Source organism: Scleropages formosus, chromosome 7 (genome assembly GCF_900964775.1).
Source record: "Scleropages formosus chromosome 7, fSclFor1.1, whole genome shotgun sequence".
Lineage (NCBI taxonomy): Eukaryota > Metazoa > Chordata > Actinopteri > Osteoglossiformes > Osteoglossidae > Scleropages > Scleropages formosus.
In genome coordinates this window covers 17,541,581-17,559,179 of record NC_041812.1, presented here as the reverse complement: position 1 = coordinate 17,559,179, position 17,599 = coordinate 17,541,581, and the positions used below count along the sequence as shown (strand labels likewise).

The following is a 17,599-nucleotide window of genomic DNA, read 5'->3' as shown; positions in this document are numbered from 1 at the left end:
AATATGTCTGCTTAGAATAATGAGCCCAAAAGAGAGAACTTTTAAAGTGTTAAAAGTTGAAAAGAAAGCCTTACATAAAACCTGAAGTGATAACACATTGAATTGCCCTAAAGGAATATAATGTATTACTTTGTGATTTGGTTTTGCTATTTTATGAAAAATTATACTTCATGTATTGCTCAGTATGGAGGGATTATGAGTTAGAAATTAAGAACTCTTTGGTTAGGAGTTCTAATAATATGGGAAGCTGCTTTTAAAGGTGGTGTATACAAAGTGCTTTACAGTAAATAAAGATAGGAGTTACAACTCTTCAATTTACACTAAATATTACACCTTCCACCCTTCCTAGGACATAGGCTGCCAGCAAGGGCTGTCCTTGAAGGTTCTTTGTTGGTGTTACTGTTATTGGCAAGGTTTTTACAGTGTGGGGTAGCTAGCCCCTACCCAACCTTCCTCCTTTCTCAGCCAGGCTTGGGACCATTCATGGCGGAGTTGCTTTAAATATTAGCATTTGAAGGAAAAAAAGCAATATAAACAGAATTCTTTCATTCTAAGAAACCACTTGTCCAATGCAGTGGTCAGGGAAGCATAGTGCAACTTTTTCCCCTTCCTCATGTATCTACTTTTTCTAAAATGGATTTTTGTGTTTGCTGCAAGATCACTGGTTTATACCCGGGGATGAATACTAATACTCCTCCGCTTAAGGCTAATTATCATCCAGTTCTCTGTACATCAAAACCAGGTGTCATGAACTTGTGAAAATCAGCACCTTTGAAATTTTTGAGGGCTCATAATAAATACTGTGCCTAAACTGTGGGGTGTATTTTAAAAAACATCAGTAAAAAATTTAAAGGAGATTCATTAAAAATGCATTTCAAGTCACTCCAACAATTTAACAATATCCTACCTCAGTTAAGTGGGTTATCCAAAATGTTTATGTCCTTGCATCTGCTACAAGCTGACAAATCCATGCTGGAATTCAAATCCGTTAAAAGATCATATGATTATTTGATATGATTTGAGTGCAAGAAGTCACATATTCACAATGGTATATAGAATAATTTGTTACCCATATTTTATTTACAAAAATGTAGCACTGAGACTTGTACACATAGCATAAAATTGACATATATTACTGTCCAAAGTTCTTAATTTGCATAAGATGTTACATTAGACAATAAGGCTGAATTGCGTGAGTGGATTTGCCATGAGCCTCTTTACGCTAAATTTCTTGCGGCTGTTAATAGTGTTGAACACCATGGTGTAACGCCAACTTCCAGGAAGAGACATTAAAAACATGGCTGCTATAGCCAGTTGAAAAAGGTATATAATTATGGTTATTTTCAGATCAAACTTCTCCTGTACTGTTCTGCTGAATCCTGTGAGCGCTACCAGAGTTATCAGATGTTCCATGTGACGTAAAGAAATATGGCCACCGAAAGGGCCATGTTGAACGCTGTTAAACATTAACTAGCATTACAGGCCTTCTTTCAGAAATTGTTGCAAAGAGCTGCTTGTCATAACATGAGAATATTTTTCTCACACAACCCAGTGAAGTTACAAAGTGGTGCTTCTGTATCATTGGAAATGTATGCAGCAGTATAGTGGTCAGATGCATTGCTCTGCTATGGTGTGTACAGTGTGACGATCGCCTGGCTGCCCCTCCGAACTGATACTTGTAGGTGTACTTATCACTGCATTAGTTTTTCTCACCATAAGCGGCATTCCTCTTATTACAATAAAAAAGTGTGACTGAATGCAGCAATTTCTGCTGGTATGTTCATTTTACTCAAAAGAAACAACTTTTTTTTTTTTTTTCCTTTCCTTTAAATATTATTTCTTTGTTTCCAAGGAAATGTCACACTGAGGACACAAGACCTATACTGTGTTCTTCAGCCAAAACACAGAAAATAGGGAAGACATCAAGAAACCTGGCAGTCAGAAGCATTTCTGTTCAGTGTTACCATGGTGACCACTGAATGAATATATATATATATATATATATATATTTTTTTTTTTCTGCAATAGTATTCAGACTGCTGTATTCGACTCAAACTTAGTCAAATTCAGTGTTGCAATCAGCAGTGTGCATAATGTCCATGTCCATTAAGCCTGTACTCAAGGAACAGATGAATGCTATACTGTCCTGTTATCACTCAAGGAAAAAAAATATTAGGATATAAATACCAGTTTATGCTTTGGTTAAATGGCATGCATGTGCTAAAAGTAAATTTACATATGCACGGTAACCACAAAGTCCCTATGCTTGCTAATTAACCTTTATTACAAATTTTTTGTATGTACCCATCAACCCTCTCACAATTTTTAATATCTCCCATGTTCTTCTAGGCAACTTCTTCCACTAAACAAATGAAATGTAAACAAATGGTTAACGGACATATTTGCATAGGCCACTCTAGAACCTCCTTATGAAATGCAAAAATAAGTGTTAAACGAATGTTTTTGGCCTTGTGTAAATCCTATAGTGAATACAAAAATAAGAAAATTTAAAACTTGTGTAATTATGTGAATTGGCAATAAATGCTTTGAAATTGTGATATGAATGTAGTAGCAGTGTTACTCATTCCTCACATATGATTGGAAGATACAGCATACCTATGACCAGCTTTTAACATAACATAATTCATTGGACAATTCCTTTGCTGCAGTTTTGCAGAATATAGAGTAATTAAATCAATGTAAGTCTGGTAATACATGCAGTGCAAATGCTCTAGGAAAAGAAGAGTGTTAAGTGCTGCTATGGCTTTCACGCCTTGCTTCGGGTGCCTAATAGTAATAGTCCTGCAGAAAGCTAGGCTTCATGCTGATGGCTTCTTCTCAAGCCTAGCGAGAAGTACCATGTCGGTCCCTGTTAACACACCTAGAAGGGATGTGGTCCTAAAAGCTGGAGCTGAGCTGTCCTGTGTGTGTGTGTGTGTGTGTGTGTGTGTGTGTGTGTGTGTGTGTGTGTGTGTGTGTGTGAGAGAACAAGAGAAGTTAGATGAATGTAAGTACTTGTATCCCTGTTGGATTTTCAAACCTATATTTCTGTCACTAGCCCACAGGATACATGGAGTCACCCTTGTCCTACAGTGCCATCGAAGACCTGCAGCCGCTCTCTTGGGATAATGCCCCAAAATACTGCTTACAGCTGAGCGTCCCAGGAGGGACTGTCCTGTTACAGGTACCGTACTCTTCTCCTTTACCTCTTTCATTTTGGTCTCTATGCCTGCCTACCCTAGTCAGTCAAGCTGAAGTTAGTGACCCACAGTGTTTTTAAATTCATAGTGTCACTGCTCTGTGTTCTACTTTCAACCAAAAATATTTGATTGCATCACTGCTGAGAACTAAAATGTCTCAGACCTCAAGGGACCAAAATTACCTGTCCTTGGCGTGGGACTGTTGCACAGTACGTAATCTTTATGTATTGCCATGACTACGTATTGTACACATTCATTTTGAGGCAAGATTACATCTGTGCTTTTCTTCATATAGCTCTGTGTATTTATTCCTTGCTTTGTTTGTTTATTTTAGGCAGCCAACAGCTATCTCCGAGACCAGTGGTTTCACTCTCTACAGTGGAAGGTAATATTGACACTGACTTTGCGGACACCAGACCTTGTCCTGATCATTGGCAGGATAAATGTAGACTTTTGTTCCAGCTGTCAGCAAGGAGTGAATCCTATTTAATCTAGCGTAGTTCTTTAAAATGTAAAAAATAAAAATTACAAGAGCTTGCCATACCATATTGAAAGCACAACAAAATAATTTTTTTAAATGAACTTGTTTACAATTTTTAAAAAGGGTGAAAATCCAAACCAAAGAATAAGGTTAAAAATTTATGTAAATGTTTATTCACCATGTCAATACCCAGGACAAGGACTTGTGACCACTGCCATAACTGTTCCTTGATCCTTTGCTGGCTATTCAGTTCCTGATAAAGTGTGTGTCTGTGTGTGTCTGTGTGTGTCTGTGTGTGTCTGTGTGTGTCTGTGTGTGTGTGTGTGTGTGGTTTTCCTGCTTGATGGAACATTTGGCCCATGTTGATGCATTTTTCTGTCACGATGCAGTTGGTTGCATGTGTGTGAGAGAGGATAATATATTTACCTGTGACACTTGTTTTTGTTAAAACATCTGTAATAACATTTCCTCAGTTTGGTAAAACCAAATTAATTCTCTGGGGAAATATAAAAACAATTCATTCAACTATTTGATAAAAACACAACACTAATTCTAAACTGGTAAACATTATTAAAGGATAGTTCTTTTGAATCTGTTCTTGATGAGCTAAGGAGACGGCCTTAAATTTTTAATATAGCAAAAACTTAAATGTTATTGGAATACTTTGTACAACTGTGAAGTTTCTAAATGTTTTAAATTGTCTTATTGTGTTAGTAATTTTTACTCATTTTATTTCTGAATGTGTGGAATCATGATTTTTTTTTTTTTTTTTTTTTGCTTGTATGTCTTGGGTCATATTGGTATGTTTTGTTCTGTAGTGTTTTTGGTTACATGGGGGGTGCGATGGTACAGTGGGTTTGGTTGGGTCCTGCTCTCCGGCGAGTCTGGGGGTTCCAGTCCCGCTTGGGGTGCCTTGTGACAGACTGGCATCCTGTCCTGGGTGTGTCCCCTCCCCGTCCAGCCTTTCGCCCTGTGTTGCCGAGTTAGGCTCCAGTTCGCCACGACTCCGCTTGGGACAACCAGTTTGTTTGTGTGTGGGGTGGGGGGGTGTTTTTGGTTACCAAGTATGAATATAGTAAACTTAAACATGATATTCATCTGTGTCTGTTTGATTTAACAGAAAAAAATTTACAAATACCGCAAGGTACTGAAGAACCCGACCCGCTGGGAGGTGGTGCTGAAGGAGATCCGGGCTCTAGTGGACATGGCCCTGACCTCCCCTTTGCAGGATGAGTCGATCCAGCAAGCTCCACTTCACATCATCTCCACCCTTCTGTCTGAGGTTCGAAGTGGGGGGCTTCTAATGGACTGCTGGCCCCCACAGGGGCTAAAACGAACAAGTGTTGATTTTCCTCCCCCCCCTTATTTCTGTATCTCTCAGAATACCAACTTGAGTGCCCAAGAGCATGAAAACATCATTGTGGTGAGTGTGGGCTATCAGGCATTTCGAGTGCTTCATCTGTTAGCAAAGGAGATGGATATGCACCTGACTTCATGCATTGAACCTGACCAGTCGCACTTGTGCTTTCCATGCATCTCCAGGCTATTGCTCCTCTTCTAGAGAATAACCACCCACCCCCAGATTTGTGTGAATTCTTTTGCAAGGTAACCAAGAAAAGTCACTCTGCCTGGCTTCTGTAGAACATAACAATAGCTGCTGAAATTTAAGCACAAGTTAACAGGATTGTCGTACTGTGATACAGAAAGCAGAAAGTATAGTGTACACACACACACACATAAAAAACATATGCCATATATATATGCAATATTTTGTATATTATAGTTGGGAGGCTCTCATTAATGTGGTAGCACAATACCACACTGGTGTGTAAAGCAGTTATAAATGCAAAAGAGACCAGTAAGCTTCTGACCACTGTTGTACATTATGTCAGCCACCTAAGACTTTGTATACTTTGTGTACAGCACTGTCGGGAACGCCCACGGTCAATGGTGGTCATTGAGGTGTTCACCCCGGTAGTCCAGAGGATCCTCAAACACAACATGGTAAAACTTCTTTCCTGGCACAAAGTTCACTTGTGGCTCTCTGTTCTGGCGAGTGTTTCACCTGTTTCTCTTTCCCACCTCTTCCAGGACTTTGGTAAGTGTCCCCGGTTGCGCCTTTTTACTCAGGAGTACATCCTGGCCCTCAACGAGCTCAATGGTGGAATGGAGGTGGTTAAAAAGTTTGTCCACAGGTAAATGAAATGGCCAGCGACCACATTGTTTTTGCTTGTTTCTTTTAATTTTAGCATTTGTTGTAAGTTTCAGTCTGTGTCTTTGTGTTAATGGAAAGCTGTATCTTTTTTGCTGCACTTCAGCATGCATGGCCCAACTGGACAGTGCCCCCACCCCCGTGTACTCCCCAACCTGGTGGCTGTCTGCCTGGCAGCCATTTACTCATGCTATGAGGAATTTATCAACAGGTGAGTCACTGAATACCCCTGAAGTACTTTCCTGTCATACTTATTCTCTACTCTTGTTACACATGTCCATTTCATGTTTTGCTGCACAGGTGAGTCATTCTACTGCACTTCATGTACTAGTCTCTCTAGTCTGTGCTCAGGTGATCCTTAAATTATTGTTAATATGTTTCTGCCTTCGGGGTGAGGTTACATCACCTTGTAACATGGGACCTCCATCCCGTTGAGAGAAACTTTTTTTTTTTTTTTTTTTTTTTTTTTGGTTTCCGCGAAGCATTAGTCATCTATACTCTACATAGAGTTCATCTGAACACAGACTGCTAGCGTTCATCCTTTCCAGCTGTTACCGTTTCCATCACGTCACCCATTTTGCAACAAATATAGCTTCGTAGAAATTGTCAAATTCTGCTCGTAATTATCTATCTTATGTTGATCTGCCTTATGATTTACTTTAGCGAAACTTGTGTGTCAAAAACGAACCTATATTTATATGTGCTCGGCTATCGGATTGAGTACATTTTTGTTTTTGAAATAATGAGCATCTCATTTTAATTTAGTATTTCTTGCAACTTTCTCAGCTCTTGGCAAAGACTTGCTTCAGTTGCTGTAGATTGTTGACTTCCTGTGCTGGTACTTGTAAGCCTCACAGGCAGTTCCGTCACTTAGCCTCTCTCCCTCTGTTCCTCCTCAGCCGGGATAACTCCCCCAGTCTGAAGGAGATTAGGAACGGCTGTCAGCAGCAGAGCGAGCGGAAGCCCCCCCTACCACTGCGTTTGCTCCGCTCAGAGCTGGAGTCCCCCGACCCCCCAGTTGCTCCTCCCCCTCTTCCCCCACTGGCTCCTCTGCCCTCACTGCCCCTCTCCCCGCCACCCTCCATCGTCAACTCCAGCGAGATCCTAGTAGAGCTGGAGAGAAACAACAACACTGCCAATAAGTTGAAGGGCCCAGCAGGTGGTGACAGTGAGCCCAACCTTATTGACTGCCTGCTGGTCAGCCCCACCCTCAGTGCCCTTTCCATCCAGCTGCCTGCCCAGGCTGACCGTGTGCTGGGCTGCTTTGCCCTCATCCTCAAGATGCTGTGAGTGCCTACTCTGGTGCTGTTATTTGTATCCACCTGTCATATTCCAAATTTTCTCTCTCACTCATATTTGCTTGACGAGTTTCATCCTTTGTTGATCTTTCTGCTTCACTCTGTTTTTCCATATCCTTCGTTTCCTTTCTCATATTTGTGCTCCCAAGCAGCATGTCTCAGAATGTTGTAAATAATCTAAAGAAAGTAGAATGTTGACAGTCTGAGGGAGACGAATGAATTGCCTACTTAGCCTTTCCCAAGACGGAGACGGGCTTCTTTGGACCTTGTGCGTCTTGTCAGTAGTGAAGCCAGATAGAACAGCTGGAAACAGCTGTTGTCCCTAGTTTTCAGAAGTTGAGAGGCTCCCATTGGGTGCTTGTGTTGTGCTTACGTGTGCGCATACACGCTCCTGCACATGCAGGCCATGTAACTGAAAAGGTGTGTTGTACATAGTTTTGCTATTGAAAAGTACAGGGACAGCTAGTTTCATGGTGGTTAGAGCTGTTGCCTTTGGGCCAAAAAGTCACAGGTGATCCCCACCTCCAGCTGTAGTACCCCTGAGCAAGGTACTTGCCCTAAAATTACTCCAATAACATTACTCCGCTATATAAATGGGTAAATAATTGTAGGTAGATTAACGTTGTAAGTCGCTTTGGAGAAAAGCATCAGCTAAATGAAAAAATGTAAGTATTTAGACATTTTTGCTGTCAATGATAGGGAGTGTACTGTAAGAAGGGCCATCAATAGTGGGCTGAATAATGGTGGTGATTCTAGGGGCCTGCACCTGGAGAGCTCATAAAAATTCCAGTATTAATTTATTTTATGGAAAGGGGAGGCAGAGCAATATTCTTTTAGGGGGCCCAGAATTCCTAGCTACACCTCTGACTAAAGGGCAAAGTCTTATCTTGCCTTCTGGAGAAGTGAGTCAAATGATGGTGTAAACCTTTTGCTGTAATAATGTATTGTGATATTTTGTGTGGGTAGCAGTCATTCTTAATTGCAAAGTTAAATATCTTTTATTGGAAGTAATTTAGGATACACCATGCGCTCTCATGGACCTTTTCTAAACTTCTCCAGAGGTATTTCTCTTGTCATTTCCTTGTGAGGATGCCACAGTATTCAAGATGTATTAGCTAAAAATTTTTCTTCAGTCTTTTTTCATCTTGGGGCATGTTGAACATATGCATTGTTTCACCTTTTTTTTTTGATTGAAATATGAGTAAATAAAAATGTATCCATTAAAAAATTTGGTAAATTTATGTAATTTTGAAATATTTGCACAAAATTGTGTTCATTGTTGTACAAATTTTGAAGGAACATCAGCTTGGAATCTCAGAATTTCTTACCATGTATTGTGCATGTGTAAATTGTTATATAACGTGCCAAACACGAGAAGGCATTCCAGTACTGCTGTATGACCGTTCTAGATCAATCCACAAACAAGTGTAAATCAATTACTTTTTTCCATTGAAATATAAAACCATCAGTTGGTACACCGCCCCATTTGGGTATTATTGTTCAAGTGCACTGTTAATTATGGTTTATTTACTGCTAATCTAAAAACTGGCTTTGGTGTCCTCAGTGTTTTGGCTCAAGGTTGAGGGAAAACACTGTAAACATCACGGGCTTTCTATTCTTTGAACGTGCCACAAAGCATAGAATTGGTACAATTTCTTTGAACAAGACCCTCCTACAAGAGGGCAAACATTTTTTTTAGATTCTCTTCTTTTATGTCTTAATAGCACTAGGAAATTCGACAACCTGGAATCATGTGTGATGACTGCAGCCATAGTTCCTCTTCCTGCACATATTTAGAACTTCGTTTCTTGTGTAATGAAAACAAATGTAAATAGAGATTCATGTGTTTTTGCCCCGCTATTATTTAGTTGTTTTTCCTTACACTCTTTTCACCCCACTCGCTCTGTAGGTCCGACTACGATGACTGGAGACCAGCCCTGGCCAGTCTGCTGCAACCCATACCCTTCCCCAAAGAGTGAGCCTTTTTCTCTGTTACTCTTTCTGTATCCCATTCTGCCCCTTTTCGTTCCCCACCCACACCCTACGTTCATGCTCCATGGAGAGGGATTGGGGCTACAGTCATTTTAACGAACTGATTGCAGTATGAATGATACTTACTAATCACCAGACCAGATGAAATTTGCTCATGGGAAGCTAGCATGGAAAACCGCCTGATCTGTATCGGAGCAGCGCGCTTGTAGGGAGGCCTTTGAGGGTCGAGAGAGGAGGGGAGGGATTTTGCAAGTCCCGCTGACGTCAGGGGCACACGTTGCCTCTCGCGGGATGGAGGACTGCCGCATTTGATGGTCCTTTCTTGTTTGGCAGTAGTGCCGCAGAGACCTCCTTAATTGGTCTTCTTGTTCTCCTCCTAATTACTCCTCACCTACTGAGGGCTGTTGTTTTTAAAGACAAGAGCTGAACTGTAGCTCACCAGTCATTAGAGCTAATCAGAAAATTTATGCGTATTTGGAAACAAAAACAACATGAACTCGGTCCAGAGGTCGCCATCCCGACTCTTGTGTCTAATCTTGGGCTACGGAAGCCCCATCACTAGTTCATGCTTAATGAACAAGTGCTTAACAAAACTGACAAAAGCATAGGTTATGCTCAGTGTCAAGGCCTAAAGTACAAGAAAGACTATAATTCCTTGATCAATTCTGATGGTAGTGTTTTACATTTTCTGCCTTATATAGTTTGTGTAAATGTTTTAGTGTACCACTGGTCTAAGGTGAATACTTAATGCTGACTGTTCTTCTTTTGTTTCAGGGCTCTGGCACATGCCAAATTCACAAAGTGAGTGTAATCCTCTTCTGTTATCTGGCTGTTGCTGTGCATTGTCTATTTTAAGTGTAGTTTGCTGTCTCTGAAGATTTAAATTTTTTTTGAATTCTTTAAATTTTAAAATTTAAATTTTTTTTTAGATGACACATTGACTGGTAAATGTTTAATGTACACTTTTTACTGGCTAAATTTTAGTATGTTTTCATCCAGATGCAAGTTAAAATGCTGTTATTAGAATTAATGAAAATTGCCTGTTGGTCTACTCCTGGGAGGGTGCACTCACAGTGGACCATACTGAAAATAATATTTCAAAATTTACTGAGCCGTGGAATGGTAATGGAGTGGTCTGAGTAGGATGGCATCAAAAGGGCAGTGTCACTGGGAAGAAGATAGAAGATCTGGTTATGACACAGCTGTCCTAGCTTCTGGCATTACTACTTAACTCTGTCCAAATGTCTGTCCATCCAGGGAGTTGAAGTATGTCATACAGAGGTTTGCTGAAGATCCCAGGCAGGAGGTAAGTGCCTTCACCTTCAGCGTGTCTGTGCGCATTTCAGATATGCTTCTTGCTCATTGTGCATATTTGTGCATTTCAGGTGCACTCCTGCCTTCTCAGTGTGCGTTCTGGAAAAGATGGCTGGTTTCAACTCTACAGCCCAGGGGGCATGGCCTGTGATGATGATGGAGAGCTGTTCGCTAGCATGGTACACATTTCTTCTCTTTCCCAGAGTTCCTTTGCATATTTGTCTTTTTTTAAAGAGCATTACACATGCATATTTCTTCTTCCTACTCAATGGCACCCATCCTTTTAAAGCTTGTTAGAATCAAAATCTAAAGTCAAGTAAAAAGTGTCAATCTGTCATAATTGAAAAGTAGTTGCCCACACAAGGTTTTTACCCAAAGTATAACATCAAGTTCATTGCTTCCCTTCAGTCTCAACATACAGGAACTAGTAGTTATCACTTACTGGCTTTGCCTGTCATGCTGCCCATACTGGTTTTTTTCACCATAAGCCCTCGAAATTGTGAAAATACATTTTTTTTTTCTTTTTTTCCCCCTCTTCCCCTCTACAGGTGCACATCCTCATGGGTTCCTGCTATAAGACCAAGAAGTTCCTTTTGTCCCTGGCAGAGAATAAACTGGGGCCCTGCATGCTGCTGGCCCTGAGGGGGAATCAAACAATGGTGGAGGTGTGTGTGTATCTGTGTGAGGGTTGATCTGAGTGCTCATGTGATAAGCACGGAACTGATTTGATCAGTGTCTGCATTTATCGTCTCAGTTTGTAGGTCTGTTTTCCAATTTTGAGCTTACCTATGTGCGTCTGTGTTCAGATCCTGTGCCTCATGTTGGAGTACAACATCATAGAGAACAAGGACACCCAACTGCAAATCATCTCCACCCTGGAGAGCACACAGGTTGGCCTGCGCATGTACGAGCAGCTGTGTGATCGGCAGAGAGAGCTAAAGGAACTGGTGAGACGCACTCCCCAGTGCACCCTCCCTGTTGTTCCACCACACATACGCCACTGGCAACTTTCCACCTTCCACATACACAATCTAATCAAGTAATCTACAGCTACAAATAGAGCAAACACGTGCACAAACTACAGCACACACAGCTCATAAGAAGGAAAAATCTCATTAATCTATAGCCAAAGTGCCTCTTATCTGGCTGCCATATTTTTACAGCTTATGAACTTTCCATCTGTAACACTAATGACATCTAAAACATCTCTTGGTGCATCTTTGTCTGTGCGTCGTGATTTTGCTGTAAAAAGTTTCAAGTTACTGCCAGGGCGTTATGTTTTTAAACCCTCCTACCATGTACACAAGCTTGCAAGTGTGTATATACACACACAAACACACACACATGCTCTGTCATTGTGAAAGTGTGGCATATGTACTTCTAGCAAGTATCTGTTACTGTTGTGTTTTTTACACTTGCTCTCTTGTGCGCTCTTTCTCATTTAGCAAAGAAAAGGTGGCCCCACACGGCTCACACTGCCCTCCAAGTCAACAGTAAGTGTCCTTTTCCTCGATATAGCCACCCTCATCTGGACCTATGTGTTCTTACCTTTAAAGGAAGAGAAACATGCTTTTATCATTGTTTATCTGTAATAAATGGTGATCAAAATTTAAATGCTGGCAAAGTATTGCCTTAAGTTTTATTTATGCCAATTTTGATTTCACATAATTGGCTTTTCAGTATTTCTCACTGAATGTCTCATTGCTAATTGCTGTCTAAGACTCGCTCTCATGCCAACTACTTGTCTCCAGGACGCAGACCTGGCGAGGCTGCTGAGCTCTGGCTCTTTTGGGAACCTGGAGAACCTGAGCCTAGCTTTTACCAATGTCACCAGTGCCTGTGCTGAGCAGCTGATCAAACTGCCCTCTCTTAAACAGCTCAACCTGTGGTCCACTCAGGTCAGACGCAATAAATCCATCCTCAAGAACTGTGACCCCTCATATGCCTTTGAAACCTTCATGTAGTAGTTGCCTCTGCTGGTCATGGGTGCTAACAGACTGTGTAGGCCTAAATAAATAGAATTTAACTAGGTGGTTATTTTGTTCTAATTTTAAATATAGATTTCAAGTCCACTAGCTGAATAGAAGCATCCATTCAAAGGAGCAAGAGATTTAACAGCCAGTTCCCCAGTCCAGTCGTCTAACACGCAACCATGTCAGCCCTATATTATATCAGCCTTATACAATTTGACTGCCTGAGGAAGCCACAGTAATGTATAGCTTAATATAACATTTCTTCTTTAAGTTGCAAAGGTATATTTTCTTACACAGATTGCCTTGTGGCTGTCATGGTAAGGTGAATCCAGTGCAAAATGTATAATGTAAAATTGTATAATAAATGCATTGTGACGTAGGTCTACACACACATTTCTTAGGGTTTGAAATACCTTTTTGGTTCTGATATCGGTGCAAGAGATACATGTTTTATCCCTCCATTGAGTAAGAAAACATCTCTATTGTGACCTTTTATATTACAGAGCACATATGCAAAGCTTTCTGACAGTTTGTCTTGGTTTCCTTCAGTTTGGCGATGCAGGTTTGCGGCTGCTTTCAGAGCACCTGGCCTCCCTGCAGGTGCTCAACCTGTGTGAGACCCCTGTCACGGACGCAGGCCTGCTGGCCCTCAGCTGTAAGGCTTCGTGAAAAAAGGCTTGTGCACCAATCAGCAGAAAAACCCAGTGAAACACAACGGTTCACACTTTCAAGCAACTGTTTAGCCTCTCAGCACCAGTGTAATAGCACCATAGTTCTCTGCTTCTGCACAACATGGGTGAACACTGATTTGCAAATATTGAAGTGTGACCAAGTCTGTGTTGGTATATTTGAATGCTCACAGCATGTCTGTTCTCTACAGCAATGAAGAGCCTGTGCAGTCTGAACATGAACAGTACCAAGCTCTCTGCTGACACCTACGAGGACCTCAAAGTAGGTCACATTGCATCCTTATTCATTCATGTCAGGCTGTTTTGTTTTCATATGGAGATCTCTATGAAGGGGCTTAAACTGCAGTCTTGCTCTGCTACCTGAGTGCTGTCAGACTGTTCCAGAATTGCAACACCTTTCATCATGGGTACTCTCTTATTCTCACAGGCTAAGTTGCCCAATTTGAAGGAGGTGGACGTTCGTTACACTGAGGCCTGGTGAACTTGAACGTCATCAGTACACAAGCCAACAAGACATAATCAGTTTGGACCTTCTTTCTAGTTACACATCAAAACATGAGGAGTCAGATGACAATGAGATGCAAGGACCTACTTTATAGTACATCAGACAAACTCAGAAACCTTGCTTCTAGTGGCATCTGCACTCTTGTCTTTCAGTTTGGATGTTGCGGCCCTCTCTAACATTTTCCCAGGCATCTTGACTTTCGACTTCTACCCTCAGCCCTCTCAAGGATGTTTTTTGGGGCAGACAGACTTTCTTCTGTAGTTCCTTCTGTGTTCTTTTAGCAGGCCATGCAAAGAAAAGGGAAAAAAGTAGGTTTTACATTTCCTTTTATGTAATTCAAAGAACTTTTTGTTTAAAGCACACATCTTCCTTTATAGTGGTTTCTTTTGCCATATGCTTTGCACCATATCTGATTTCAGCTCTTAAGACCCAAACCAAGTTCAATGTTGATATCAGCATTTGTTCAAACCTATAGAATTTCAGAACAGAAAGGATCTGGATTATTGGACCCAATTTCTGGAAATTGATGTTCCACCACTTAACAAATGCTTGTGAATTTAGAAAACACTGAACCCTGTGTTTCCAGGCTTCCACGAAAGGTGATATTTACTGCATAAGAAACGTAGGGGGAGTGAGAGGCACCGTTTGCCTTTCTATTTCTCACTCTGTCTGTTTTTATTGACTTGAACACTTTCCATCCCTGCTTTCGTATACTGTGTGTTTGTATAAAGAAATATATTCTTTACAACTCCCTGTCCCCACCCCAGAAGTCAGAAATGCTCTGTACGCAGACATACTGAAAAATATTCTTTTGATTTATTTTTAATGTACATACAGTTTTCTGCGGCTCCCATATTTAAGTGAATGGTTTAGAAGGTGGTCTGGGACCACTCTGTATTTATGAATAATATTTCTTCCTTTCCTTACTTCTCATTCTTTGTCTGTGATGCAACACAAGTATTGTGCTTCTTTCTGCTGGCCCTCCCAGTCATATTGTGTGTCTCGCTTACACCGTTTTTACTGCTTTTCTTCCTCCAGTTTGGTTAGTCTGTGGAAAAAAGCCCAAAGGCACTGCAGCATTCTGTCTTAGCTGTTTTGTAGTTGTTGTAATTGACCATTTGGTTCTGTCTTCTCTGACAAGCTGTCCCTATGAATACCAGGATAAGCACAAGTCAGATAAAGACAAGTAAACACAGAAACGGTAAACTTTGGCCAGATTTCATGAAAACATTTCTGATCTTTTATTTTATAACTTTTATATACATATGTGTGTATGAATATATGTATATAATTTCCCTCACTCTTCCTTCATGGAAGACAGGTGTTGCCTTCATCTATAGGGGGATTATGTGCATGTTTGTGTGTGTCTGAGACTGCGTGTGAATGTTGGGTGGGGGGTCCATCTTTTTCACAAGTGCACTGTAATTATCTTAATTGTCATCGTGTTTCAGTTGTTAAATTGATTTGATCCTTTTAAAATTGTTGCGTCTTTTTTGCATGTACATAAGCTTATGTTTTGTTTAATTTGCAATATTGTTTTACAGACATTCAGAAAGTCAGGTCACTAGTTCGCATTTAGTCTGCAGTTGTCACACATACTGTGTGCTTATTTGGGAGAAACTGTCAAGTAACATACATGTTATGTACATCAGTAAGTATGCTTTATGCTGTGTGTAGTCAAATCTGTTTGTAATATACAACAGCGAGTATACTACATGCTGTGTGTATGATATGTAAAATGTTAAATGCACCATATAATATGTGGGAAGACAAATCCATGCCATGAAATACCTGTTGGGTTTTTTTCTTTGCACCACAATTATTGATGATGAAGCAACCGAAATCTGTAAACCCCTTGACCCATTACAGGAGAGGTTAGATTAGGCAAACCCTCGCCTTCTGTGTATGTTAAAGGAATATAAAATCAAATCCTTTGGAACTATTTTCATACATGTCTGTGTCATAAGTTTATATACATTGTCACTTTTCTGTATATACATACATTTATACATATTTTGTGAAATGTTATAAATGCATTTTGCAGTATGCATAATTATAATACATATGCAAGTGGCAATGGCTTATTTGACACATTTGACATTAGAAAGTATATTCCGCTTTTGACTTTATATGTTGCCTTTTTCACAAGGAGATGCTCCTGTGTCGTCATGTTTTGACCTGGAGCTCAGCACTGGTTGGACTTTGGAAGCCCTCTTGTGACTGAAACGGTGTTTTTCAGTAGCTGGCCTGAAAGAGGGAAGATTGGGGCCGGTGACATTTTTATTATTATTATTATTATTTTGGTTAAAGAAATGTTTAAAAACCCTCTTCTTCTTTAGACTGTTCTAGTCGTTCTGTGCAAATTTGCTTAAGAGGTTCCCTTTTTCGGCAGTGACTGCTGTTTACTTTAGATTTCTGCAGTCTTTCTCTCACCCTCAACCCCCCCGGTCTTCACTGAGTTGGTACTGAATGGGCTCCAGTCTTAAAGAGCAGCCTGTGCTCGTTCTGCAGAAAGAAGCGCTGCCCTTGGTTCTGCTCCGCACACCTGCTTGGACAGCTTGGTCACTGCTACCCTTCTGTAGCTGCTGTAATCAAATGCTACATGCGACTTTACACAAAACAATGGGAAAAAAAAAATGCAGGAAAATAAATACCATGTGAAATTTCAAGCGAAATAAACTGTCTGTGAATATAATGTTTTGTGGTCGTTATTTTCTCCAACTTTTTTTGTTGAAACCCACCCATAATCCTTTGACTTTTTCAATCAATGTAAACTTTTCCTTCCAATGTTTTAGCAAAGGCATAGCTGATTTAATTCAGAGAGGGGAGTATGCGGTCAGTTTGACACTTTCTCAATACATTTTGCTCATCACTCTTCTTGGTCACAAGGCTGTTGCACATCCAGGACTAAGTGAACTTAATCTGCCAGCATGTGCTCTTGTCCATAGTACACCTTGCTGGAACATATTGTGAACACCATTGATCGTTGAAAAGTTGTTAGGCTTCCTGTAACTCTGTTAAATGTTACATTATCACATGATGACTTGGTTCTCTTATTTCCGGTCCTTGGCGCAGGACTCTTGCGAGTGAGGTGAATGGTGACTATTCTAGTAACCCACAGCTAGAGAAGGCCCAAAAAATTGTTTTAAAGGGTGGAGTTAATGGTAACATAACTGTCTTAGAGGCAGAAGTGTAGACAAAGGGTCTCTACTTGAGAAAGCAGATATATACTGATGTGTGTGCAAGAAGGTAAGCGTTGGGTTTTTGTTTCATTAAATGGGATAGAATCTTAAGTTTTAAGCATCCAGTGTGAGCAGTAACAATACATTTTTACCTCAACTAATGAGCTCGGGGGGGGGGGCAAGAAGTTGGTTTACAACTCTGAATTGTTCATAAATCCACATAGTATGTGATAATCCGTAAAAGTTTAATACAGCTTAATCCTTCGATTTATTCACAGCTTGGGTACTGTTACAAACATTAGATACAGCTAAAAGAATTTAAAATTGGCTGAAAGACTTGTCTATTTCTCTTAAGAGCTCACAGAGTGCAGGGTTCCAGTACCCAGCTATGTCCTGAAATACCCCCTCTAGGGAAACACTGGGCGTGATGCAAAGTCAACATGGATGCTTAGTTCATTTGTCTTACTAATATGGAACAACACTAAAGTCCTCTTTAAAATGACTGAGAATAACCAAGTCATCTCCACAAATTCCTGACCTCCTATAAGTGCTGTGTTACAAAAAATGGTGTCACTTTCCTGGATCAGGTTTTCCCCTCTTCACCTGAATGCACATTCACCAGTATTTGGTTAATTCAAGTTTCCTGTCTAAATAGTGTAGTAATAGAAATTTACCTTTGTCTTTTTTTTCTGAGTGTGGGGGATGCAGCGGCGCTGTGGGTTTGGCCGGGTCCCTCTGCCGGCTCTAGGATTC

At 40.6% G+C, this 17,599-nt stretch overlaps 1 protein-coding gene across 1 annotated transcript in view; it reads left to right on the top strand.

Annotated features, from left to right (window-relative positions):
- Positions 1 to 16,343, top strand: part of cmip (c-Maf inducing protein) — a 29,599-nt gene extending 13,256 nt beyond the window's left edge. The window contains exons 2-21 of the mRNA XM_018739414.2: positions 3,059 to 3,184; positions 3,535 to 3,585; positions 4,802 to 4,963; positions 5,063 to 5,104; positions 5,224 to 5,286; positions 5,605 to 5,685; positions 5,773 to 5,876; positions 6,000 to 6,104; positions 6,793 to 7,179; positions 9,101 to 9,166; positions 9,958 to 9,984; positions 10,441 to 10,489; positions 10,569 to 10,676; positions 11,046 to 11,162; positions 11,304 to 11,444; positions 11,943 to 11,990; positions 12,249 to 12,395; positions 13,020 to 13,125; positions 13,351 to 13,421; positions 13,587 to 16,343. Of these exons, the coding sequence (XP_018594930.1) occupies positions 3,059 to 3,184; positions 3,535 to 3,585; positions 4,802 to 4,963; positions 5,063 to 5,104; positions 5,224 to 5,286; positions 5,605 to 5,685; positions 5,773 to 5,876; positions 6,000 to 6,104; positions 6,793 to 7,179; positions 9,101 to 9,166; positions 9,958 to 9,984; positions 10,441 to 10,489; positions 10,569 to 10,676; positions 11,046 to 11,162; positions 11,304 to 11,444; positions 11,943 to 11,990; positions 12,249 to 12,395; positions 13,020 to 13,125; positions 13,351 to 13,421; positions 13,587 to 13,640 (2,055 nt within the window). The 3' untranslated portion in view covers positions 13,641 to 16,343. The remainder of the gene's footprint in view (positions 1 to 3,058; positions 3,185 to 3,534; positions 3,586 to 4,801; positions 4,964 to 5,062; positions 5,105 to 5,223; positions 5,287 to 5,604; positions 5,686 to 5,772; positions 5,877 to 5,999; positions 6,105 to 6,792; positions 7,180 to 9,100; positions 9,167 to 9,957; positions 9,985 to 10,440; positions 10,490 to 10,568; positions 10,677 to 11,045; positions 11,163 to 11,303; positions 11,445 to 11,942; positions 11,991 to 12,248; positions 12,396 to 13,019; positions 13,126 to 13,350; positions 13,422 to 13,586) is intronic.
- Positions 16,344 to 17,599: the final 1,256 nt, after the last annotated feature.